Genomic DNA, 25,371 nt, shown 5'->3' with positions numbered 1-25,371 from the left:
TTTGCATTTTGGGGGGGACGTTTAGATCAGAACCCCCGGGCATTGTGTCACACCTGTATACACTTACTATAGCAGCCAGTCATTGCATGTTATTGTACTTTATGGAATGTTGGAAGGAGACTCAAAGTCTATGCAAATAATAATAATAAAATACCGTACTTTAATTTGAGTTTTAGTGTATAATGCAGAGGCACAGAAAGAAGTTCTGAGGGACACTTTTTTGAATGTACAAACACTTTGGACTGTGGAATTTCATTTTTTAAATTATTATCTCATATGTGCAATTACAATAAAAAAAAAAATCTGTGCCTTACTCTTAATACATTTCCAATTTGATTACTTTTGGTCACAGCATATGTGTGGGATGGAGCTTGACAGTGTGCGTTCTGTGTCACCATTTAAATGACTTGTCAGACACATTCCTCGCCTGTTGTATCATCCTGAGGTAGTCTGCAATTAACCGTTTCTACCTTGTAGTCATTCTTCCTTTTTTTTTGTCTCTCTTCCCACTTTGTCAAACAGACATTTCCATTCACGAGCGTTATCTTACGGTAATTCTAGTTGTCAAATCACACAGCAACTGACATGTTATTGCTGTCTTTGTTGTTGAGACCATCTTTGAGATAAGATCACAAGCCTTCTATTTGTTTTGGCACCTGTTGGGCAGACAACTTTCTCGTCGACATACTTTTACATGCAATTACAGCATACTTGACAGCATTGCACCAAGATTTAGTGTAGTGGCTTTGGAATGACAAGCAACAACAAGCTTTGCAATAAAACACTTCACAAACACATTCCCAACAGGATTATTTTTACATTCAGTTGGGTTCATGTCAGCAGTTAAAGGTTGGCATGAATGTGCTGAATAAATTATAACACCTTGAGGGATTAATTGACAGCTATTTGATAGCATTCAACTATTATTTTTCTTACATGTATATATATACATGCGTACATATACATATATTATATTTTCATATATATATATATATATATATATATATATATATATATATATATATATATACATACATATATACATACACACACCTGTGATTTTATACGTTTGATAAATAAATGCAAAACAATTGCCACATAAGAGCTTTATTGTCTTTTTTTTATTAAATAAAACACTGATGTCAAGCTTACAAATGTGAATCCACTATTCAGAATTGTCACAGAGAGAACACTTTACTGCACTCAATGTGTATGTGTGTACACATATATACATATATATACATGTATAATACATAAAAAGTATATATATATACTTTTATATAAGTATATATACATATATATATCCATATATACATACACACATATATATATATTATATATACATACATATATGTATTATACATATACTATATACACACACGTATAGTATACGTATATATATATATATATATATATATATATATATATATATATATATATATATATATATATATACGTATAGTATACGTATATATATATATATATATATATATTTTTTTTTTTTTTACACACGTACGTATATATATTATTCATATACACATAATTGATAACTTATTAAATATCTTTATTTGGCAGAACTTAACAAGTAGGCTGAAGTAAATACAGACTTTGTGTGTGGGTGGGTGTGTGGGGCGGGGCGGTACACAGTGGATTACAACAGCAGCAGCTATTTTACAAAATTTTGCACGTGCACATCTAGCCTCCAGCAAGCACAAACACAAGCTGGAATATTAAGGGAATAACTTTGTACACAGATATTCTATTTTCACAATTTCTTATAGATTCCTTTTGACTCAGCCTTACTGCAAGCTTAATTTATAATACTTCACGCCATCTTCATAGTAAATACAGTGTATTTTTTTCATAGTGCATTTTGTGTTATATTTTTGGCGTAAACAAAGACGAGACAGTTTTAGATTGATATACTTGAAAAAAAAAAAGACCATTTTGGTCAGCAGCCTATAGAGTTGAAGCAGGAACTTTAGGCGCTTTCAAAATAGCTCGAGCCATGCACGTGACGACGAAACGACAGATGCAAAGCAAGGCTTATATTACAGTGTCTCCAACAAATGTATATATTGGAAATATGTCTTCGCTGTCTGGCAGAAATCTCTTGTGTACAAGTTTGATCAAGTTCACATTTTTGTACAACATAATACTATTAGTCAGTACTCTCATAGGCCTGTCTTTTTTTAAAATAATAAACCAATATAAAGCATCGAAATTAATTTGCTCACTTTCACGATACAATGTTTGTTAATCCCCCTCAAAAATTATTTCCTTAAAGTATCAGTTAAGAAGACGATTCTGCCCAACAGCGACGTGTTGGTTAAATGATTTGGGACTTTGTGAGGTTTTACCTGTTTTTATAATTGCACGTGGGCCATATCAAATGATCTGGGGGGGGCGGCATATAAGGCCCACGGGCCACAGGTTGCCCATCATTGTCATAACTCATCAAAAGGGCTTCTAAGTGGTTCGGCTGTGGCTGTGCAAGCAGATGGAATCACTCGGGGAAGTTGTGGTCGTCCCTCCGTGAAATGACTTATCTATTCATCCTGTGTGTGTGGTTAAGATCTACATTATCTGCGTCAATAAACCTTCCACAATTAGGACACAACATGGATGACCCACTCTGGTGACTGGAGTCAACGTGAGGTAAGTTTGGCAACATTAAAGCCACTAATGACTTCTTTCATCTTATGTCCTTGGGGGTAAAAAATACTCTTTACATACGGATTAACCCAGTAAACACAACTCACACTGGGGATGGGCATAATCAGTTACATTTTGGATTGCTCCTTAGAACTCAAGTGTGTGGAATGAATTAATTGTGCACTACATGAATGTAAGCATTTGATTCCATCTTAACTCAAAGGAGTCTCAACTAGTTTTCTGTCTTAACAGGAGCGAGTTGGTAATCAAAATGAATCCATGACTGTCATCATAAGCTTTAATGTTTGCTATCTAAAGAAGGTTATATTTCTATTTCAATAACTTCCAGCATAAGTCTGTCATCTAAATGCTGTTAGGTCCATCTGAAGTTTAAGCGAGTGCTATCGTATGTCTAAAACTGTTTGCGGTCTGAAGAAATCCGACCATGACTGTCAAGAAGTCGCTTTGGTCATTTAGTCTCAACTTCGAGAGTTTCTCCCATATAAATAATAATCAAGAAATGGAGTGATGCCCAGCCCTAATGACCAAGGTGATTGTTGCAAGGCAAGCCCGATATTTTAAGATTCAAAGCATGATCATTTAAGCGTCTTGAACATTGATGGCGTACGCGTGTAAACCCACTTCTCCTGCCCTATTGTAGTGAAAGCAGTTGCTTATGTATGAAAGGCAGAGTGGCAGATCAATTCGGAGGCATTTTTTTGTGGTCGTTTTATGTGAAAGAGGGGAAACATCAATGTTTAAAATAAAGGGCATGTTCAAATGATTCTAGAATGGGAGTGGAGGAAGTAACAACAATGGAAATACTTCATGGAAAGAAATACAGGTTTTCAAGATGCCCTCCTACACTGATAATGTAAGGGTGTGGTGTTCCTCTCACATGTGGAAACGCCAATGCAGCCAAGGTGAGCTGTGGATGTGATGACCTCATGGGGCCTGGCAGCCATGGGGATCCCCAAACAAAAACACACATAGGCTTGTTCGCTCTCGGTTGCAAATGGCTGCGCCAGGAACAAACGGGATGGGTCCTTCTCCTTCCTTTTTAGGAAAGTGTGAGATCGTTTGCTAGATCAACATGTGCAAGGATACTGGAACAATCAAACAGTGGCGAAATAATACGTCATACGTGCCAGGCTCTCAATCAGCTCTGACAGCGCCCTCTGGTGGAAAACGGCATTGGTAGCGGTTTACTCAGAGGAACACCATCAAGATGTTTTAGGTGTGCTCTAGCAGCCACTTGAAGAGGGGAACGCGGTGAGACTCTCTTCCCGACTGGGGCGTCTCATCTCTGGGCTGAGGCTGAGCTTGGCTCTCTTCACAGTAACGCAACAGGAAGTGAAGGAGGTCTCCCACCCTCCACTTCCTCTCACGCAGCCTTTGGACCACAGCTGGCAACTGAAACCACACCAACAATTTCACTTCACTAAGAGTCAAACACTTTGTCTGTGTTTGTAAATGTACTAAGAGAAAAATCAGGAACTGGGGAGGCTTTGGGGATTTGCGAGAATTGAATTTGCATTATTTTTGCCATGATGTTTTTTTGGCACGATGCACAACAGTTTTTGATAACCTAAGCGCATCTTTGTTACCTGCTGGAGCTCTTTGTCGGGACTCAATTGGATCATGGGGACACCGGCGATGGAGGCCGCCAGCCACTGCAGCAAGGTCCTCAGCTGGGTGTCGAGGGTCACGTGTTGAGGGCTGCGTCTGAGTTTGCGGATGTCCGAGTTGAGGATCATCAACAGAGTCCTGGAGGCTTGGACCTGTGTTGTGTCCACACAGAGAGTTCCTGCAACATAATGAAACATCAGAAGTTTATAAATGCAGTTCATTAATATTTACCCGTCACATTAAAGTGAGGTTTGAAATGAAAAGAAGTTGGCTATTAGGGGGATCTGAGAAAAGCAACAAAATGACAGGAAAGAAGGCAGAATGGAAGAAATGATGCATGAATCAGTGTGATGCAACCACGTCAAAGTCTTATAAAATGCTCATCATTAGACGCCGTCACCTCATGACCTAAGAGCAGATCATCTTTATTACTGTTCAGAGAACCTATTTACAATAAGTGGGATGACTTGACTTTTTTTTTAATTAAAAATGATTTCTGAGAGTTATCATTTTTGAGAACTCACGATTATGTTCAACTGTACGCACTTATGTTTTTCTATGGAGGAGTTTAAATAGACTTGAGCGGTTAACTATTTAAGGGAGAGCCACTCTTGAAGAAAAACAATGGAACCTTGCGTTACAAACTTAAGTGGTAACTTGAAATGTTCACAAATCCAGGCATGGAAATGCAATTAATCTGCTCATTATTCTGTGTTTTTTTATTTATTTTTTTATAGAAAATAAATGGGACGTCGCATCATCATTTACAAAATTTGCTACGAATTTCATTTGATCATTTTTAAAAATTTAAAGGCAAAAGAACTTAAACAACACTTTAAAAAAAATAACAGAAGCATTTGGATTGTGCAAGCAGCAGGAAGCAACGTCTCGCAATGTTATTGGGAGAACATTTTCCGAATCTAAACGTAGGCTCTCCAGGGGTCTGTATTCAAAAGACGAGACAGACCCCATCAATTTAGAGGACACGTAGACATTATAATCATGTGTGAGAGGAGTGCGTAGACGATGAATGAACGAACGTCAGTGTGTCTGACTTTTACTACGGGGGTGGCAAAATCCCCTGCTATGACACACTCAGACAGCATGGCAAGCTGACGTACACAGCCCAGATCGGAGTCAATGCGGATGTCAATGAATGCTGAGAGTAGACTAGACTCAAATTAGAAGCACTTGGCCCATTCATTTATCAGTTCTGCTTTTATGGTACAATGACTAATGTTTGAATGAATGAAGTGGATGAAGAGGGGACTTACCACTGGATTCCTCTTTGACCTCAGTTTCTTTGTCCTCTGTATGGTCACTGTTGGAAAAGTTACAATGAGATTGCAAACTGGTTACCATTGAGAGTCATCTTTATGATTGCAACATTTTTCCAGTAAGCTTCCTGTTTACTTAAATTATGGTAATGTTTAAGAGGAAGAAGACAGTTTCTCAATTCTGAAAATCCTCAAACCACTCATTGTGTCAGAGAAAGAGAATTCAAACCGGCTTGGATTTACCAAATGCTGAAACTTATTACAATGTGACTACGCTTGCTCAAAATAGAGGGAGAGAGAGTTTTTGTTGTATGTATATTTGTATTGGTACTTCTGTTGAATTTTTGTATCAGATCAAGGGACATAAAAAAGGAGCACTTACCGTAAATTTCGGACTATAAGTCGCGACTTTTTTTTGTGTGCAAATTTTGAACCCAGAATCACGAGTTTTAGCTGGTGCGGCTTATAGTCCGGTGCGGTTTATAGTCCAAAAATCACGGTGCTTTTCTGTTGTTTCTGGCATTTTTTTAGCATTACAATTAAACAGTTGACAATACACAAACGTTTAGCGCAAAAACTACAGACAATCAAACAGCAATGATTAGGTCGAAACTGAAAATTGTTTGCTTTGACTGTCAGGCAACTGAATACAAGCAATTTAAAAGACGCTTCGAAAATCACAAAGTAGCTACTTCAACACGTGTTCACTCAGCTGATAGTCAGCTGCAACGTTTTTGAAATTCCCAACAGAAACCGTTGAGCTTATATTTGGCTCAAAAGTACCAAAAAGAAAAGCTCAAAAGAACATTCCATTGTTGGGGCATGGCTGCAGTTAGACGACTACCCAACTGGCTTTAGTTACTAGAAACAAATCAAGTAACATCTGGAGCTAGTTCCAAGGGAAAGACATCAGTCGGAAATTGCAGGGGGAAAAAGCAATGTGCCACGATGTGCGATATGTAAAAGGAAAGTCTTCCTTGCGTGAGAATGTCACTGCAGTATGCAATCAAACTGTCAGCGAATCTGTCAATAGTTGAGGAGATGGGGAAGTGTTCATGCAAAAACACGGGATTACAATTGACTTGGGATATGAGTTTCGAGAGGTGACACGTCAAAAGCCCCTTTCAAAATTGAAACGAGAAATCAAAGTACATTCTTCATGGTTTCTGAGGTTGTATCAGAGGCGTTAGTGGGCTGTAAGAAAAGTTCAGCCTGGAAAGGTTGAACATCCGACACTCACTAAAACTTCTCTCTTTTGCGGGAATTCCGTGTGTGTTTAAAGTGCGAAAGAAATGACTATGTAAAAAGGAAGATCAAATTATGGCAATCACAAACCTATGACAAAAACATCTATGATCCTGTGGTGACTTGACTCGCAGCCTAATACCTCAATGCAAAGGGTGTGAAGGCTTGATGAGTATAAAAATAGTCCACACTAAACCAAAAAAGGGAAACACCCAAGAGCTATTTTGGTGTTGTCTACAAACATCATCAAAACACCAAGCGAGGGATTCCCTTTTTATAAGAATAATGCTGAGCTGCAAACTGTCAAATCCAGGCCACTGAGGCTGTTCAAGTATCTGTGGGTGACTTGTGCTATTTTTTCCATTCGTTTGCCACCGGTCTATTTCTGGGTTGTGATGCACCAACAGAAAAATATTTTGCTAACATTCTCCTCTAATAGGCTACATTAATCATATCTTGTTATTGTAGCCCTCAGGCAAAGACACAGCGGAAAAATTTAGACTCTTTTTATGAGCAAATAGAGACAAGTGGCAACAATTACAAATACTGTATATGTTTAAAGCTTACAGTATTCCCGACTCTAAGAGCAGGCTGCTATTAAACAATCCATGCAAACATGACCTCCCATGATACAAGACATGGCAGGGAGTCATGCAAATTTTTGTAGAGAGGAACAGTACAATATTTCTCCTGATCATTGTGCAGGTACACATTTAATTCTTTGTGGGGTAGTTGTACAGAAATTTAAATTCCATAGGGGTTCACATTCTTTTTTTTCCTCCCTCTGTACATATCAGAGTAATATCATACAGCATATTTTTTGCAGGCATTGCAAAATCTAAAGCTATAGGAATCTATCTGATGGTTACTGACCTGTCTGAAGGAGAGGATGACATGTGTTCTTCAAAAGGCTCCCCCTCCAAGCCAAGACTGCTCCAGCTGCTGCTGTTCCCATTGCTGCTAGAGAGAAGAGGCCAGTGATGGATTTTTGTAAAAACATTTTTAGCTGCTTCAATTAAACTACATACTGTATTTTATACTGTGTAGTTAGAGTGGCTACTTTCATTCAAACTGATTCAATTAAGCTACATACTGTATTTTATTCATGTAGTTAGATTGGATGACATGGTGGGAACATTTTGAATGAGTTTATCATCATGCTCTTGAGAATGAATTCTATTTTTCCTTTAGTCGTTTCATCTGCTAAGCGGAAATGGTCACAACAGGCTTTTAAAGGGAGTCTAATGAATCACACATGGTGGTGGACTTTGTTCCTGCAGAAACAGTGCCTGAAGAGACAAAAGCACTCCTTTAGACACACCTTTTGAAAATATTATGATACATTAACTCAGCCTCCTCGACAGTCAAGACACTGTGTTCCTTCGATACCTTGGGAAAGGATCTCATTGTCAGGTTTGCTTCCATAGAGATCCTTTTGACAAAAAAAAATTGGCAACTGGTGTGAGAACATGTCAAAGGACGAATAATCAAGATTGACCTGATCCCAAAATCTCTCTGGAATTTACAGACATTGCAGTCCCCCCCCATCTAAAACCACATTTACTTTCAGATACATAAATGCATTACAACTACAGCTGCATGAAATCTTTTAGATCTTAGACCACATATATGTTAAAATGTTCCAATATAATTGAATAATTTTAGTTAAATAACAGGAAATGGTACAGCAAAGTCCAAGCAAAACTCCCAACTATACATAAGATTTTGAGCTCAAAGAGGGAAAACACCCTTTTCGGTTTTGGCAAAAAAAAAAAGAAATCTGGACCAAGATGAAGCCTTTTGTTAAAAGTATATGCCATGTTTCCATTAGCCCCAAACAGTACCACACTACACGTTGATTTTCCATTACATCATCCGCTTATCAACTGAACTGTGCAAGCCTGCACTGCACTATTCATATTTTCAGCATGTTGGGTGCTTGTGCCAATTTTCAATTCACCATTTAGTACAATGATGAGTTGACAGACATGTACCGTGTGCTAACCATACTTTGGAATATACATCATTCAGGATGTATACCTGTCACTGAGGTGTAGGAAGCTGCTATTGTCATCTTCGAAGCTAAGGTTGGACCAGCTGCCCACACTGTCGTCCCCGACACTCAACTGCTGGGATACAGTGGACTCTGTGGTTTCCCTTCCCTGAGAGCTGCATGCAAAACATAGTAAATTGAGAAGGCATCGATACATAAATGTCAAGGTCGATAAATACTTTATTAATCTCTGGGAAAATTATTGATTAATATGAATTATTTTACCATGAGTTCTGGGAAAATGTAACATGAGAAAAGAAGCGCTGAATGGTAGTAATGTTGACAATGAGGGCGCTCAATTATAAAAAAATATATAATTTTTGGAAAATCCTGTCATGTTGCCATTAACTATGGAGGTACTACCCTTAAAATGAACGTGACGACTTAACAAATATACTGACAGGCAGGACATGCATTCAAATTCTTATGGTAAGTCTTGTTGTTTATACCTGACACTGGCTGATTGGCAGACATGAAGTGCAGAAGTCATGATCTCAGCAGTGAGGCTCTCTGCATAGCTGGTTCCATCATGGCCAATACCACTGTCTGCGTTGAGGCTTGTGTTGCTCAATTCGCGCTTTGCCTTCTCCATTGCCATAGACACCATCTGCTCTGCAAATGCCGACCTGTGTTCCAGGTCAATATGGATTTTAGGAATCTCCAGCCCAGGTACGCGCTCTGGCCTAGTCTGATACTCTGGGCACTTTCTCCTCTTCTGCAATATAGACTGGTGGTGATGCCGACTAAGTTTGGTGCAGTAGGGACACTCCAAGGCTTGACAATAATGGCAGGTCTTCGGTCCATCTGTGGGACCGGGGGGGATGCCTTCAGACAGCTTTTGGGTGTGTGAGTGTCTGTCTGGGTCAGGAGTCCTCTGATGATCTTGGGATGAATGCCCGACTGAAGCCAGGCTCATCTTTAGAGTGTCATTAACTATTTTTCTTGCGTAGTGCTCAATGACCTGCATCATCCTATTGTTGAGGCCGGGGTCAACTAAGCTTCCAGTGCTGTGGTAATGTCTCGCCTTATTGTCCTTGGAAAGTAGAGGACAGGAGAATGAGTTCCTAATCAGGCTCTCTGTCATGTTTTCAAGTTTGGATTTCTTATAAAGACAAGAGTCAGTGAGAGACTTTGGGAGGCGTCCAGACGATAGACGAAGTGTTTGTGTGACATCACAAGTGATATTGTATGCCAAAGATTCTGCAAAGTTCACCAAATCAAAGCAGTCTTTGTGTCCCTGTTTTTCTCTGCAACAACACTGTGCATCCTCACAGGAGGGACAAACGACTGAGTCCACCATGTCCTTGGCAGGGGAGACCTCACTACCCGATGACATCCATTCATCTGGTAACGACTTTGAGGCACGAAGGCGGGAGTTAGAGGATCTCTGTTTAACCTTGCGACTAGCATGGGCCAAACCTTGTTTGATTGACCGGTAGGCCAGACGACTAGCATACTGATCGAGGACTAACTCCCGACTGCCTCCCTCCTTCTTGAGCACCCTAATGAGATAGCCGGCGTATTCATCGGTCACGCTTTCACAGCTGGGGTATGTCGAGGACAATCCTGAGCTGGAACTACTTGACACTGAGTCAGGTGAGCGAAAAACAGAAGATAGCAGATTGGTGGACCATTGCTCAGCCACCCTTTCGACCCTCCAGTCCCTGTTCTGATCTGTCCCAGTAAGAGAGTTATTGGGGTGGTGATACAAACACGCTGATCGAGGACGGTCAACACTTCTTCTGGGAGAGCCATGATATGAACACTGTTGGACAGAGCTCACCATCTTCTTCACATCATTGATTACTTCCCCAGCTACCTCCCCTGCATACACCCACAAGGTGTTCAACGTTTTCTCTGAGAAATGAGCTACACTGTCACGTCTTCTCTCATCCATAACGCTGGGTTGCCCAACTTCATCACCGGTTCCCAGAGTGTCTATCTCTGTTGCCATTGAAACTATGTGACAAGCCAACTGCTCTGCATAATGGAGAGCTTCCTTGCTGGAAGGCCTGCGAGAGGACAACTGTCTCACTTCCTGTGGTAGACCTTCTGATTCAACTGATCTGTTGGTGCCACTTAGACTCGGGTCTTCTGGCAATTCCTCCTCCTCCTCATCCCCATTACCGTCTACCTCTTCGGAAAGAGATCTCATCAATTTTAACATAAACTCTGTCTTGTCTGCCTCCGGGCTGTTTTCCATTGGACCAGGGCCAGTCTCAGGGTGATAGTGTGGAGTTGGAGGAGGTGTAGCTGGGGAAAATTCTTTGGCCAACTTGCTTTTTAATTTCTTGGAGAACTGCTTTATTTGTTTCTCCTTGGATACTTCACTTGGCTGCTGGGGGGTAGATGGAGGAGTGCCAGGTGTTCGACCAGGTTTTTTTACCGAGTTTGGAGATGCGTCATCCCCGGGGTGAGACATCTTCTTTTGTCCACCCTTTTCCGTATTTGGCACATGCAGAGTGTCCCTTTGACTAAGGACTGCCTTTGAAAGGAAACCAGCGCAGTCATCAAAATTTTTCTTCACTTTAGAAGAGCTTACAAGCTCACAAGCTTCAGTCACTAGCGTGTCCACCATGTTAACAGAGAAGTTTTGAAATGGTGACTTTTGATGGGAGCAGACTTTTGCAGAGGTGGTCGTTTGAGTTTCTTGGCTACAGATGTGAGTTTGTACACATGTAGTGTTGTTTGAGGAAACCACTGTTACTCCTTTAGGGCTACACTGTGAAATATCTGGTAGGCTGGAACTATGAAGGTCTTCAGAATCTTTTAGACAGGAGATAGCCTTTCCAGCTTGGGGAACGGGGATGCAGCTGGCCATGCCTGACACAGTGAAAAGAGCATCCTTTACTTTGCAGGGGCCACTCTCCTCCGAGGTCAATGGCGCATCTACTGAGGTTGCATTGGAAAGCTGCTGGTTAGCAAAAGTGCTGCTGGTGTGAGCGCTCATATTCTCAGAACTAACGTAACAGATGTTGTCTGGAGAAACACTGATGGCTGCTTGGCTAGTAAAGGCAATTTCAGCATGAGAGAGCTCGATGAACGCCTCTTGGATAACCGACTCGGACAAGTCTGAAGCATAGGAAGTAACAATCTCCTCTTCCTCTTCTTCTTCTTCCATGTTCTCCTGTCTAAAAAACCAATCACTGGAGGTTAGAGGGGTCGACGGGTGAGAGAACTGACACACCTCCATAATACCTTCGAATATCAGCTCTTCAGCTAAATCTGCTGCAAACTGCGAAACTGTGCTATGGAAGATCTGCTTTTTTACAGTCAAGAACTCTTTCAACGCACCAGATACTGCCTCCCCAACCAGGAAATTTGCTAACCCACTCACCGCTCGCTCTTTCAACACATAGGCCTGCCGCATGCCAATCTCATGGAAGGCCATCTGAAATACTGAGGAGGTGAGTCTCGCAGCTAGGTGACACAACGTGGTGGTGCAAGTAGACACGCCTTTTTGAAGGTCCCGCAAAGCACTGCCCAGGCTCATATCGACAAGGTCAGTAGCAAACCGCTGAATACCATCCTTCAGAGACTGGGATGTCTTCTGTAGCTTGGCCACCGTTACAGTCTCCTGGATTTCCGACAGCCTCATTGTGTAGCCTGAGGAGTTGGTGAATTCCTTGTGGCAAACACAACTCAGATTCTTGTTGTCATTAATGTCTATTGCGGATTGGTACCCGCAGACAGATCCAAGAATTTCTTTAGAGAGACTGCTGGCAAAGTCCGAGTAGGTCTTATACAACGAGCAGAGATCTTGAGGTTTCCTTAACTCAGTGTTGTCGCTCCCATCCTCACTTCTTTTCCAGAAAAATTCCAGCACCCCACTTGAATCTACCAGAGGAATAAAGGCAGAGGAGCTGATGGGACTGAAGAGTGGACCAGCGTTGTCCTCAGAGGGACTCTGTACTGGCCGTGGGGAGTCAGCCATGTCAGACTGTGGTCCGTAGGGGGAGCCTGGTTTAAGAGGAGTGGGTTTTTTCACATTAGCTGGGAGAATTGGTTGATCAAAGCAGTGAGGATACATTCCCTTTGTTGAGTAGCCTTGGGATATATATTTGGATGTGGAACCACCAATGCTAGATTCTGTGGTTTTAACGTGTGTGGTTGTCGCACTATCATTATCCATTGGCAGCGTCAGAGTGCCACTCTCTGAACTGAAGTCTTCCAGGTCATCAAATTGGTCAAAGCTGTCAAAGAATTCACTCACTTCAGAGTCAGAGTCTTCCACCCTCTCTCTAGGACCTCCTGGCACCTGAGGGATATCCAGCTTGGCCAGTAAGCTCTTTTGGTAGCCCACCTCATCCAGGAAAATGATAGGGCTGGGGCTGGAGCAGTCAGATTCTTCGGATTCACTGTTTTCAACCGTTGATGAGGACAGACGAGTTCCAGGACTGCAGTAAGTCCATTGGGTATCCATACCTGAACACCTCTGCACTGTGACAGAAACCTCTGGGCCCGGTTTGTGCTTGGCTGCATTTTTCTTTGAAGATGAACTTGTTATAATGTGGGAACCTGATATTTCCTTTCGTCTCTTGTGGGCGGGCACCGTCTGTGATGCCACATCATGTTTTTTGAAAAGGCGATAAGCTTCACGTGTCCACAGCAGTCAGACGAGAGAAAAGACAAAGAGGAAAAAAACGGTAAGATTAAATAATACGACAGTTTAAAATAACTGTCCGCTATTATACCAAGGTTTGCAAACAACTTCCATTTTCTGTCAGCTGCTAAGATCACATGCATCTCTATATAAAAGGGGTTATTATTCCCTCAAGTATTAAACCTTACAGGGGTTCTCTCCCATTTCATCCTCCTCGAGATTCTCCAGCGCAGTGACAAAGTCATCTTCGATGGATGAGATGGACTGGTTTGTGTCGTCGTCCTCCGACTGCCCCGCCTCGCCCCTGTGGAGGCTTTGCAACTCCAGAGCGTAGCGAACGCCGGCAACGTAGCACCCAAGAAGCCCTGTCAACGATGTGACGCTGGCCGGAGGTTGCCCAGTGACACCAGGGTTGTGACGTAGCACACACACGGCCTTGACCCAACACTGCATGACAAAAAGTGTTTCCTAAGTTTCAAAGGGGACTGGTACTGGACTTGGCTATTTTGCATGCAATGATAAGCAGTGACGTTTGTTTACAGGACCATTTTATTTTCAACCTACTTGAGGCCTAGTTTCCCTGTGCTCTGCCAGTCTAGGAGATTCTCTGAGCAATTGAACTTCATTATTCCTCAGGCCGTGAATGTGGAAGGTTCTGAGCATCTCACACAGGCTAGCGGGAAGGGATGCCAAGGCCTAAAAGAAGGACAAAACACATAGTTGCACAATAGATCTATTGACTGTCATGTGCAAACAGTTATCCCGATGCATTACGCAACGTCTCAACCAGTAGCCTCCTTTCATAGACATGTGAAATTGCTTCATCAAAGCCACAACAGATTCACACAGCATTTTGTTCTGCTTTGATATCAGTTGCAAGTGTCTAACAGTTTAAGATAGATGGGAATTATAATATTTACCACAATGATCTTCATATTGCCAACAACCGAACAACATTTTGCAAATATTTGGTGGATGACATCATACGTGCCAGTGTGTGGTGTGACTTATGAATTAGGCCGACTTCTGAAAAAAGATGGCTTGTACAAGCAATGTGAAAGGGGTTGGTTTGTAAGAATTGTAAGAAAGTACAAAAGTACCTGATCCACAGCATCGTCACCTTCACTCTGACCAGGCAAATAGATAAAATGAATCTGAAAGAAAACAAATAAAATGCTTCATATTAGCTTAGGTTTTTGGAGCATTTCAATTTTCTGCATGTGTACGAAATGTACTGTAGCTATGTATGCACAGCATGTAATATAACTGCATGCTTGCATGAGACAGACCTCTGTAAATCTTATGCTGTCGCTGGATGGGAGGTCCAGGTTGATACTGCAAAGATCTTTTTTGCTTCGCAAGAGGCTCTTGACAAACTGCGCTCCATTGTCACGCACAGTCTGCACACATAAGTGGATGGTCGTGGTTATAAAGTCAAATGGTGAAAGAACGAACAAAACACTAGTAGTTACCAAGTCTTGAGATAGTGTGCTGGCAAGGTTTATTTTACTATAAGAGTGACAAACATAATTTGAAGTAATCCACAGAGATCTGGGTCAACTGTAGAGTAAATAAACAGGTTGTTTAAATTGACTGGATAGATTGGTCAGTCTTTTTTTTTTAACTTGCTGATCAACGATAAGCCCTAAAATCCTGATTGTGTAAAGCCTACATTTAAGAGCATCTTAAGATGTCGAAAGCCTGCCAGTTTTCATAAACTAATCCCCCCCCCCCTAAAAAAACAGCATAAATTCTAGTCCCTCACCTCTTTTCTGAAAAAGGCCTTGGACTTCAGTGGGGCTCCCCGAATACGCGCACAAGCATCCATGGCGACCAGGGGAGGGCTGCTCACCTGCAAATAAAAAGTGTCCTTCGGAGGAGGAAAATATCACGAGGCTGTGATGTGAATCAATTCAAATTCTATTTTATATCAAGATCAAAGCTTGTTAGATATAGGCAAAAATTGTAGAGAATACTTGTGTTGATACTCCATAAACAGCACATATACAGTTAATAAACAAGTTATTTCAAAAGAAATATTGCTGTATGTTGTGATAGGATGGGAAACTATTTTTTTCACCTTGCTAACTGGTGAATTGGAACAAAAAAACCTGATTATGCAAAGAAAAAAGAGAAGAAATAACTTGGCTTCGTTTCCCAAAACAACTGCAATACCATGCCATCACATTATTCAAATAGTTGGTTTGCAACCAGTGCATCACTGGAAAACAGCAAGCTCTTAATTGTCCCTCCCTGCGTAAACTGGATGGATGTGAACTTCCAGTTCATTTAATAAGCTTCTGATAAATATGTAAAGGGAGGTTGTTACACCCTGGCCTCATACTGACTGTGGATGCTGATGTTGTTTCACTTTCGCTTGAAAACCAAACACGAGCATGGCTATATAGTTGTCATTAGTCATATATACATATTACAAACGAAATACATTTGTTTTCTAAATAATCGGGTCCATCTTGGTAGATGACAGGCTGTCAATCAAGTGAGCTAGCAGGGATGATAATAATAGGCCGCAGCTAGCGAGCGCAGTGATGTCACCTCAACGCTACAACGAGCAACTTGTAAGCAGACTAGCGTCATCGCAGACGTGTCAGCAAAGACACAAACGATAGCGACAATGTGAAAAATATCGCCATGGTCATGCAAACATGGAGTTTACCTCTGGAGCTCGCTGATGTTGTTAGACTACCAACACTGCAGCACCGACGCTAACCACTGTGCAACATTTGCAAACAGAAAATAAGTTCGGTATTTTTGAAGACTTCCCCTTGAAGGCCAACACGAATGAAACGTCGTCGGCAGAGTTCACCCTTATGAGACGAGGGAAATTATTTTACCATCATAAAGTGACACAAGTTCAAATTGCAATGAATATATGAAACGTGACATGGACGTTTTTTTTCATAATGAAAGGAAAAGTCATCTGAAGTTCACTTTTACAGAGGTTTCCAAACGCAACTCAACTCCCCATTCTCTGTGCAGTCCTGTGTCTGAGACATCGTCAATCGAAAGCCGATAAATAGAGCAATGAAACCACATTGTATTAATACGGAAACTAATTTTAGTTTTGTCAAAAAAATAAACAATTTTTAATATTTTGCACGATTGTTTTGAACTTTTATGCATATGTATTTTTAATTCAGTCATATCATTCAGTTTTGAGTTAAGTTATTGTAAGTAATGGAATAAAAAATATTCACAATGTATACACAACTTGTATTTTTATTCAGCTATTTCATAAAATAATTGGTTATTAGATTTACTGTAAATAATCACATGCATTTACAAATATACATATCAATTTAAAGGGATACTTTACTTTTTTAATCAATGTTCAGCTTTTTGCTGAAGACAATATTTTTTTATAATTAAGTGAATCTAATGCTGATTTGATTTGGTACTCAGGGCTCAGTTTGCGACGGTCACATGATTTTGTGTCGACTGCAAGTGGCAAAAGTGTGTAACTGCAATTGCAATGGAAAAATATTGAAAATATCAAATTAATGAAAAAAGTTTTACTTGTGAAAATGGCCAAAATGAGTAAAGTATACCTTTAACAACTTTGTATTTATGAAATTATTTATTCATTATAATGACATTTTGAAAAATAAATATCACTTTGCTATGAGTAATATAACATACAAATGTATTTATTTATAACTCATCTGTTTCTTTAAAAAAATAAATAAATGTGACCCTTAAACACAAAAATCTGCCGATCCTTGCTCTAAGCCTTAGAGCAAGGATCGGCAGATTAGTCTAAGGCAAGGGTCATACCAATGTGTTGCCCATGGGCATCAGATAGCCCCCAAGGACCTCGTGAGTAGCCCGTGGGCCTGTTAAAAAAATACCTCACCAGTGATGGAACATCGGGATTTCCTAGGAATGTTGTTGAAGGGATTAGTTCAAAATGTGAACACTGGCATTTACAGAAATATGTTGCATATTCATAGGTTTCCTAATTGTGAGAAAAAATTAACATGATCAGTGCATTAACATACAAAATAGAATTATTAATAATAACATAAAGGTTATTTGTGCAAGTGTGCTTTTTCAGAAGTGTGTATCAAACTGGTAGCCCTTCACATGAATCATTATCTAAGAAGTAGAAAAAGGTTGTGGCCCCATGCTTTTAGGTGTGATTGTGAATTATTTGCAGACAAATACAGTGTCCTTTACATCATCTTTCATTCCTTAATCCTTTTGTGAACGCATGGATTGAACATAAATGCCATCAAAAGAACTTGGAAACGCCAACAAATGTTTTGATTTTGTCTTTTTTAATGGAAGAGAGATATGTACTGTATAGGTGGCCTCTTGTAAGGCACCCTTGCAAATTGTACAACAAAAAGCTGAACCATGTATTTATATCCAGAGTACAAAAATACACATCTCAGTGACTTCAAATCCGTATATAATAAATATAACTAATCATGCATTTTCTAAGCATAAAAAGGCACAAAAAACAGTCACTTAGTAGTCATAAAAAGTATTATTATTATCATTATTATTATTAATAAACTAGTTTTTACCCAAATCATTCAATATAGCAATACGGGTGACAGACAACATTATATTCAAAATGTGAGATAACACAATGCACGCATATACCTTAGGCAATAAATATTTTTTAGATGACTTATACTTACAAATTAAAACCGTAAACAGAATGTAAACAAATGAAACTCCCATCACTATTTTTTTTAGCCTTATGACAGGTCCTTTTGCATGATTGGTTTGGACAAAACCAGGCAGTTTGCAGCATTATTTACAGACAATATAGAAAGATGGCAGCTTCCACATGGTGAGCGTTTGCTTGCCTTCGCATTGAGACCAAAACTCGGCAGACACTTTAAATGCATACATATGTTGAGAATTAAAGGCAACTAAACCACAGCAATGCAACATGGAAACTAAAAAAAAAAAAGTCACATATAATTTTGTAGTTAAGTTTTTATCTTTGGCCTATGCTGAATAAAATCTTATTCTGTGAGTCAGTGTTCATCACCACACTGGTAAATTAACAACAGAAAGAAATGTCCTGTCAAAATAAAACAAAACACCATGTATGGTGTTTGTACTGTTTTAACCAGAGAGCAATTTGAACTAAATTAGAATACACGGCGACCCTTTTTATGGTCTCTCTGTATCAATAACTTTCACCTTTTTGCAGGTAAATCTGGAACAAACAATATACACACCGCGATAAACGGGGGGGCTCACTATGTTTGATAAAATGTCAAATAAGTGAATGAGAAAAGCAAACAAACAAACAAACAAACAAACAAACAAACAAACAAAGCTTCTGGACAATTGTAATCAATTCGGCCCCATTTTGGAGGATAATTCTGAAACTGAAAATCCGAAATGATAGGATGAATAAAGCATAGTAACATGTTTGGCAACTGTAGCAATATCTTAAAGACACAAATTACATCATATCTAAAGTGTTGAGCCGCTCCGCTCTTATTGACTAACGAAATCCAAACTCGTCATGGAAGCACCACTGGAAGAAATATGTGTGTGGGGAGGAAGCTGTTTGTGCGCCACTGAAAACGTGTCAAAATATTGCACCACCGGTTCCATCACGACAGCATTATCACCCTCATGCATGAGACAAGTGTCACGGTGTCATATGCACACAATTCACCGTGTTGACACACGCATGCCATGTCAGTCACTTACTGGAGGGCAACACTTAAGAAACATGGCTTGCATACACCGGTATACTTTACTGTAGAGCTACAGATAAACAGTATTTACAATCTTACCTACAGAAAGAAATAATTGACCCTGTAATGCCACCCGTTCTAAAGAAACTAACATTGGTTTAAAAATAAAAAAGGAAAATGCCGACCCATGGTGTTCTGCAGGATAACTTAGAAACTGTCTTTGTAATAAAAAAAAAAAAAAAGTATTTGCATTAGTGTTTCACAATGTGCTAATTTGGAAAAAGTTGAGGTGAGCTGTTCATCAAGAGCATAAGAATTTGCACTTGCATTAGAATAAAAAATAAATACTGCATTTCCTCATATAGAGACCGGAGGGCAATCGTTTTACTTAAATGGAGAGAGTACCACACCGTTTTAGAAATATTAAATAATAAATGTAATGTAAAAAAATAATAATAATCTACGCACACATTACATTACAAAATACATATTTTTTACAACTTTTTTTGTTTGGCTTTAAGATGAAATACAAAGCACCAATTAGAACTTTATGTTTGTGGTCGGAGGGAGCTATGCCTGGCGCAGAGACAATTTGGTGACAGAAAGTTGATCAAAACTTTGACAATGTCAAAGTGCAGGCTCAAGGCCTAACATGAATTTGCTTACAGATCGAACTCTGCAGACATGCCATGGTACAGATGTGCGCTTTGTCATTTTAAGGCAGTTACGACAGCGTCCCATTTAATGAAAATAAGAGGAACTGATTTGATTGGCTGTGATAGAGGTCAGCTGTGACCATTCCCACATCGGCGCAGACCTTCCGAACTCAGATACGGCTTGAGAAACTACAAACACTGAGTCTGCGATCTGATGATGTTTTTTTGGGGGGTCACGATTGACAAATTCTTAATTCTGATGCCATGTCTGTTCTGTCGGGTTCATCTTATTCAAGCAGAATTGGCAATTAATTCGGGCACGGTGTCTATTTGAGGAAATACCGTAACTAGCAAATTGTTCCCCCATCTTTAATGAAAAAGGAAACCTACTGTTGAGCGCCTGTAAAAAAAAAAAAAAAAAAAAATGTCTGTTGACTTTGCTTTTTTTTTTAACATTCGTTTTGGTTTCCCATATATTCCTCCATGGCAAACCATGTGGACTTTTGTCCCTAATAGCTTTAAAACCTCCAAACGATATCCTCCTATAAAGCACTGCTGAAGCTAAAAATAGTCAAAAGATATGGCACTCAACGCAGAACTTTGACACATCATCGTCATGCAAGCGAAATAAACAAAAATTTCCCTCACTCAGTAGTCACAAATGGCACCGCTAATACTGACTTGTAAAGTTAATTTGTTCAAGTGTTACGACAAAACTTGAAAACACTAAATCATGCAATTAAACCTTTAACGAGCAAGCGTGGAACATGCCGTTGTTGAATGAAGCACCGGGGCTCCTAAAACTTTTTTTTTTTAAAACACCCAGAATGACATCCCCACTTGTGGAAGTCCCGCCTTTGCTACGAATTTGTTTTCACAAATCGAATAACAAATCTGCACTGTGTTCAATTGCATACCTGTGTGTGTTTGTGTGTGAGACATATGATTGGTTATTGTCAAGGAAATGGCTTTTTGTGAAATTCTTCACACCCTTCCTTCCTCTTCCTCAACCGTGGCAACGCGCTTCACGGATGCGATTGCCATCTTGCCCAGTGAAGTGAGGGGGAACATATTCTTGTGTCTGTCCCCTTTTGAGAAGCTTCTGCTTCCAGGTTAAAGATCAACCATGGAGGCCTTGGCCAGGTCCTTAGTTCCCTGGAGGATTCTCTTCATATGACCCACTTTCGATATCCCCAGATCCTGCAAGATCAAAAAAAAAAGAAAAAAAACACCTGTAAAAACTAAATTGCAAAAATAATAATACAATTGAATTAAGCATGTACAAAAATGACTTCGACAGATGGGTGGTGCTAAACAGCAAAACAGTTTTCGTCATTATGTGTGGATGGAGCATGACAGCGACTTGACTTGACAACTCTTCTTAAACCGTGCAACCCCCAATTATTCCACTGGTGAATCAAAGATTTGACTGTTTATGTGTTTATTACCGCCCCCTACTGGCAGAAGTGTGTCCTTCACTCCTGACATTCTTGACACTTGGATTGTTATTCAGGGGTGCGCTACCAAGACAACTCTTGGGAGTCACACGAGGGACCCTTAAACACAATATTGGCAGAGTGGGTTATAATAGTTTGGCATTACAGTTCATTAGAGTTTATTTTCATTTTTGTTTTATATTACTTTTTAAAATGTGTTTTTTATTTCTTTTTTTATGGTAGTCTTCAAAGACCTTTTTTTTTCTTTATATTAACAGCCACTAGGTACTTTAGTCACTGGTCAACGTACATGAGTATAATATTGCCATTTGATTAGGATTATTTATTTTTTAATTGGGGGGGGGGGGTTATGCACGTATTATGCATGGGATTTTACAGTATTTGGATGCCAGAAAGAGCTCTTTTTTCTTAGAAAGAGTACAAGCTTGGTCCCGCTACGAGAAATTTACCGAGCATTTAGTTCTCAGAACCATCACAGTGCTATAGTGGTTAGTATGCCTGCTTCACAATCGCGACACTCGGTTCTAATTTTAGCTTTGGTTTTCCTGTGTGGAGTTTGCATCATTTCCCCTTATTTGCGTGGATTTCTCTGGGTACCTTGGCATGAATGACGCCCCAAAATTTTCTTTCATGGCCAGGTACAGCAGATGCTGTGTTTATTTAACACTTCATTAATAACTGCAGATGAATCAATGTTTTTTTTTTTTTTTTTTTACAATACTGAGCCTTTCTTGTGGCGTTAGATTTCGGGAAGGCATCGATTAGAACTGACTTAAAAATGTAAAAAACATTTGTTTGTTGATAATTGTGGTTGAATTCCAATTTAAAAACAATCAAAAACAATGCAATATTTTATAAAGATTGCCCAAAATTCTGCTTTTTTTTTTTGGTCTGCAACAATCTACTCCCCAAACATTAGCATGATACTGACATCTGAATCAAATATTTTCCTGATAATCTTTGTTGAATTCTGAATTTGACTTTGTAGACATACACACATACATTGTACAAAGCAACACCATTCAGCATTCAACCGACACCCTGCAGAGGAGCAAACAAGTTTTGGTAGAATAAATCTATGAGGAATGGCCACACCCCTAAAATAGGTTTACAATTCTCTGAGATGTCAGCAAAGGACTACTATAGTTGCTTTAGCCTGAGTACAACAGCAAATAGGTGAGTTTTCAGTGAATAATGGGGGACAGGTAAAAAAAAAAAAAAAAGTCTTGACTCCTAACTGAATCCTGTACTTGCTCTTAGTCCAGTCCTATTTTTCCCCTCTCGTAAAACTTGAAATGTCTTTTCCACCAAGCGACAGTAAAACAGAGAAAAGCCAGGCAGAGCAATGCAATGCAGCGGGAGAGGGAGCCATTAAAGAAACACAACAGGAGTACAGAGGAGTGTTGGTCAGAGGACAGAACAGGCTGAGGATGCGTGTGTGTGTATGTGTGTGTGTACCTTCAGGTCCCTCCTCTCCAAGTGCAGCAGCTCCGAGCCTCGGATGTCGTGTCGGATGAAGGTGTCCCGGTACTCTCCCAGACTTAGCTGTTCCAGCCACACACCCACCTCGTCTGTGCCCCATCTCTCCACTACGCACGCAAACACACACACACACACACACACACACACACACACACACACACACACACACACACACACACACACATACACACACACACACACACACACACACAAGCACAGACCAGAGCAAAGAGAGGCTCAGAGTGCCTCCCAAATATGCAAAACAAATGCACAAATGTCCCTCGACCCCCCCCCCCCACACACACACAAACACATACAAACATGTATTTCCTCAATCAGTGGCTCCTACTTCATGGCGCAATCTTCCTCAAACAGATGCTTTTCTTGAACTTCATCATTGAAATCCCATCATAAGCATCATTCCTAGCTTATATTGTTCACGCCGACAATAAAAAGTTAACGGCTGAGTCCATTTGTCCTACATTGCTAGCCAAAACAACAGCATGTCTCTTAGCATGTAAACAACCTTGCAGAAATTTAAGTTTGCGAGACTTACGTTTTTACGCCAACGTGCAAATTAGTTCCGTGTGACACATTTGTATTTTCCAACTGAATTGTCATGTCGATTATTTTTTTTTTTTAATACAGGACCGTCTACATGAGGGAATACAATATTTCATCTCACACACATAAACAACACACACACTGTGGTGTATCACTGAAGGGAAAAAAGGAATCATATGAACAGAACAAGGGAACAAGCATTCAAAATGACAGAGCAGGAGTAGCGGCTGCTGGGAGGAAAGAGGGTGCTTCCAAGTGGGGCCCGTGGGCAAACATGCAAGCGACCATCAGGCTCAACACAGAGGAGGAAAAAGTAGAGAGGTGGAAATACAGCCGAAACAATTTATCAATACAAGTGGCAAAGCTAATCTGAACTGTCTTTCAGTTTCTTCCTCGTCTGTGACATTGTACTTCTGCTGATGACATCACACTCACAGTAAGAGCAAGATATCACCTGAACAACACCTTTGAGTTTGGATGTAAACAAAAAGCAAAATCGACTTCTACACAGATCGCGTAGAACAAGGAGCACCAGAGTTGTGACGAAACGTTTATCATCTTTTGTCTTTTACACAGAATCCAGGAAAGATGTCAGTGAGAACGTCTTGTGAGCGTTACAAATTTATTAGCTCACCCGATGTACCTGTAAAACCAAAAAAAAGAGACGACCTCGCCTCATGAAGGGCTTTAATGTGGACTTTTGACCCAATTTTTAATGACATATCAGGTCTGGGGTTCAAACCTTGTCTCCACCCTCCCTGTTTATCACTGAGGTAATATCCACAAGACAACTTCATGGGGAGGAATGTTCTCTGGTACAGTGTTTCCGACCCTTCTTTGAGTGCCGCCTTACCTGACTGCGGGCTGGTCTTTTTGGCCGCCTTCTCCTTCTTGAATTTGGGCACTATGCGAAAGACACCACCGCGACTGTTCCTCTTGCCATAACCCAGAGAGTGGTCCTGGTACACAAGCACAGTCAACCTATAGCCTTTCATTGAGCAACTCTGCTCTCCCACAATACGGAGCCATCTACTGTTTTCATGCTGTGCTATATTTTGTTCACAGGATTGTGTGTGATGCTCACCTCTTCATCATTGGGCTGCAGAATGTGATAGAGCCACGAGATCTCTTCTAATTTTCCCAGTTCCAACTCCACACTCTGTAGGGCACCGGAAAGCTGTTCCTCTTCTGGTGGGTCCAATTGCTACCAGAAGTACATGTATAAAAATATTTAAATATGAAAAAAATAAATAATAATAATATATATATTTTTTTCCATATTTATTATTTTTATATTAGATGTCAACCAATTAGCCTTAAGTAATAATAATAATAATAATAATAATAATAATAATAATAATAATAATAAGTCAGCCTTGTTTACACACCAGTGAGACCCGACCCACGAGAAGTGATTCAGTCTCGTTGTACAAAGCCTTGACGGTGCTGGCCACCTCTATTGCTGTGTTCCTCGACAGACTCTGTAATGTGCATACCACCAAACATTTATCATTTGTCACTTTAGTTACGCTAACATATGCGTGAAATTTACAACAGAATTTGCCAAAATATTAAGGTCTACAAAAAAAACTTTAAGTTTAAATTAGATTGTTTTATTTAATCTTCTTCTTAATCTTCTTGAATCTAATAATGACATTTTCTTAAAGGCCAGTTTTTACCTCTGGGAATTTTGGATGTGTTTTGTTGATGGCGTGTGATGCTGCGTTCACGGCGTGTGCCAACTCCTGCTCCAAGAGCTCGTTGGTTTTCGCGGCCTCACATATTCTGTAATAAAACGAGGAATATGACTGAATGTTAAAAAAAAGACAAACTTTTGATATGAGCTGTACTGTATTAAATCACTTGTGTATAACTACCGCGTAATGAGCTCTTCTGCGGCGCGGGCGCACAGCTGCAAGATGGCGGCCTCTTCTTCCGACGCGAGGTCGACAGACTGCTGCGGGTAGAGGTGAGGCCGCAGAGGCGGCTTGTCATACTTCAGCTTGTCCTCCCACGACTTCAGCGTATTCTCGAAGGCCTGCATAGGTGAAGAGAGGACG

At 40.2% G+C, this 25,371-nt stretch overlaps 2 protein-coding genes across 8 annotated transcripts in view; both read right to left on the bottom strand.

Moving 5' to 3' along the window:
- Positions 1 to 1,498: 1,498 nt before the first annotated feature.
- On the bottom strand, positions 1,499 to 16,362 carry akap11 (A kinase (PRKA) anchor protein 11). Of its 5 annotated transcripts, none has more exons than XM_085920348.1 (13): positions 16,140 to 16,362; positions 15,228 to 15,332; positions 14,752 to 14,862; positions 14,563 to 14,616; positions 14,027 to 14,158; positions 13,651 to 13,909; positions 9,309 to 13,452; positions 8,847 to 8,975; positions 8,128 to 8,238; positions 7,680 to 7,766; positions 5,559 to 5,605; positions 4,263 to 4,462; positions 1,499 to 4,068 (listed from the first exon to the last, which is right to left on the bottom strand). In XM_085920348.1, exons 2-13 carry the CDS (start codon positions 15,288 to 15,290, stop codon positions 3,889 to 3,891), a joined length of 5,517 nt encoding a protein of 1,838 aa, XP_085776474.1. In that variant the 5' UTR covers positions 15,291 to 15,332; positions 16,140 to 16,362; the 3' UTR covers positions 1,499 to 3,888. The 5 variants fall into 5 exon arrangements, with proteins under 5 accessions (XP_085776474.1, XP_085776476.1, XP_085776475.1 ...); XM_085920350.1 differs by having other exon boundaries at positions 7,680 to 7,763; XM_085920349.1 differs by having other exon boundaries at positions 15,228 to 15,314; positions 16,140 to 16,181.
- A 1,381-nt stretch (positions 16,363 to 17,743) lies between these two features.
- dgkh (diacylglycerol kinase, eta) overlaps positions 17,744 to 25,371 on the bottom strand; it is a 38,511-nt gene continuing 30,883 nt past the window's right edge. For 2 of the 3 annotated variants that reach the window (XM_085920711.1, XM_085920710.1), the window contains exons 24-30: positions 25,189 to 25,349; positions 24,991 to 25,096; positions 24,700 to 24,792; positions 24,396 to 24,515; positions 24,165 to 24,270; positions 22,724 to 22,854; positions 17,744 to 21,008 (exon numbers count right to left, since the gene is read on the bottom strand). In XM_085920711.1, coding sequence (XP_085776837.1) covers positions 20,922 to 21,008; positions 22,724 to 22,854; positions 24,165 to 24,270; positions 24,396 to 24,515; positions 24,700 to 24,792; positions 24,991 to 25,096; positions 25,189 to 25,349 — 804 coding nt within the window. In that variant the 3' untranslated portion in view covers positions 17,744 to 20,921. The remainder of the gene's footprint in view (positions 21,009 to 22,723; positions 22,855 to 24,164; positions 24,271 to 24,395; positions 24,516 to 24,699; positions 24,793 to 24,990; positions 25,097 to 25,188; positions 25,350 to 25,371) is intronic. The other variant, XM_085920712.1, reaches the window with a different exon arrangement.

This window comes from Syngnathus leptorhynchus, chromosome 9 (assembly GCF_054491065.1).
Source record: "Syngnathus leptorhynchus isolate UIUO chromosome 9, UIUO_Slep, whole genome shotgun sequence".
Taxonomy (NCBI): Eukaryota; Metazoa; Chordata; class Actinopteri; order Syngnathiformes; family Syngnathidae; genus Syngnathus; species Syngnathus leptorhynchus.
The sequence above is the reverse complement of the archived record's forward strand: the minus strand, read 5'-3'. Positions and strand labels throughout refer to the sequence as shown.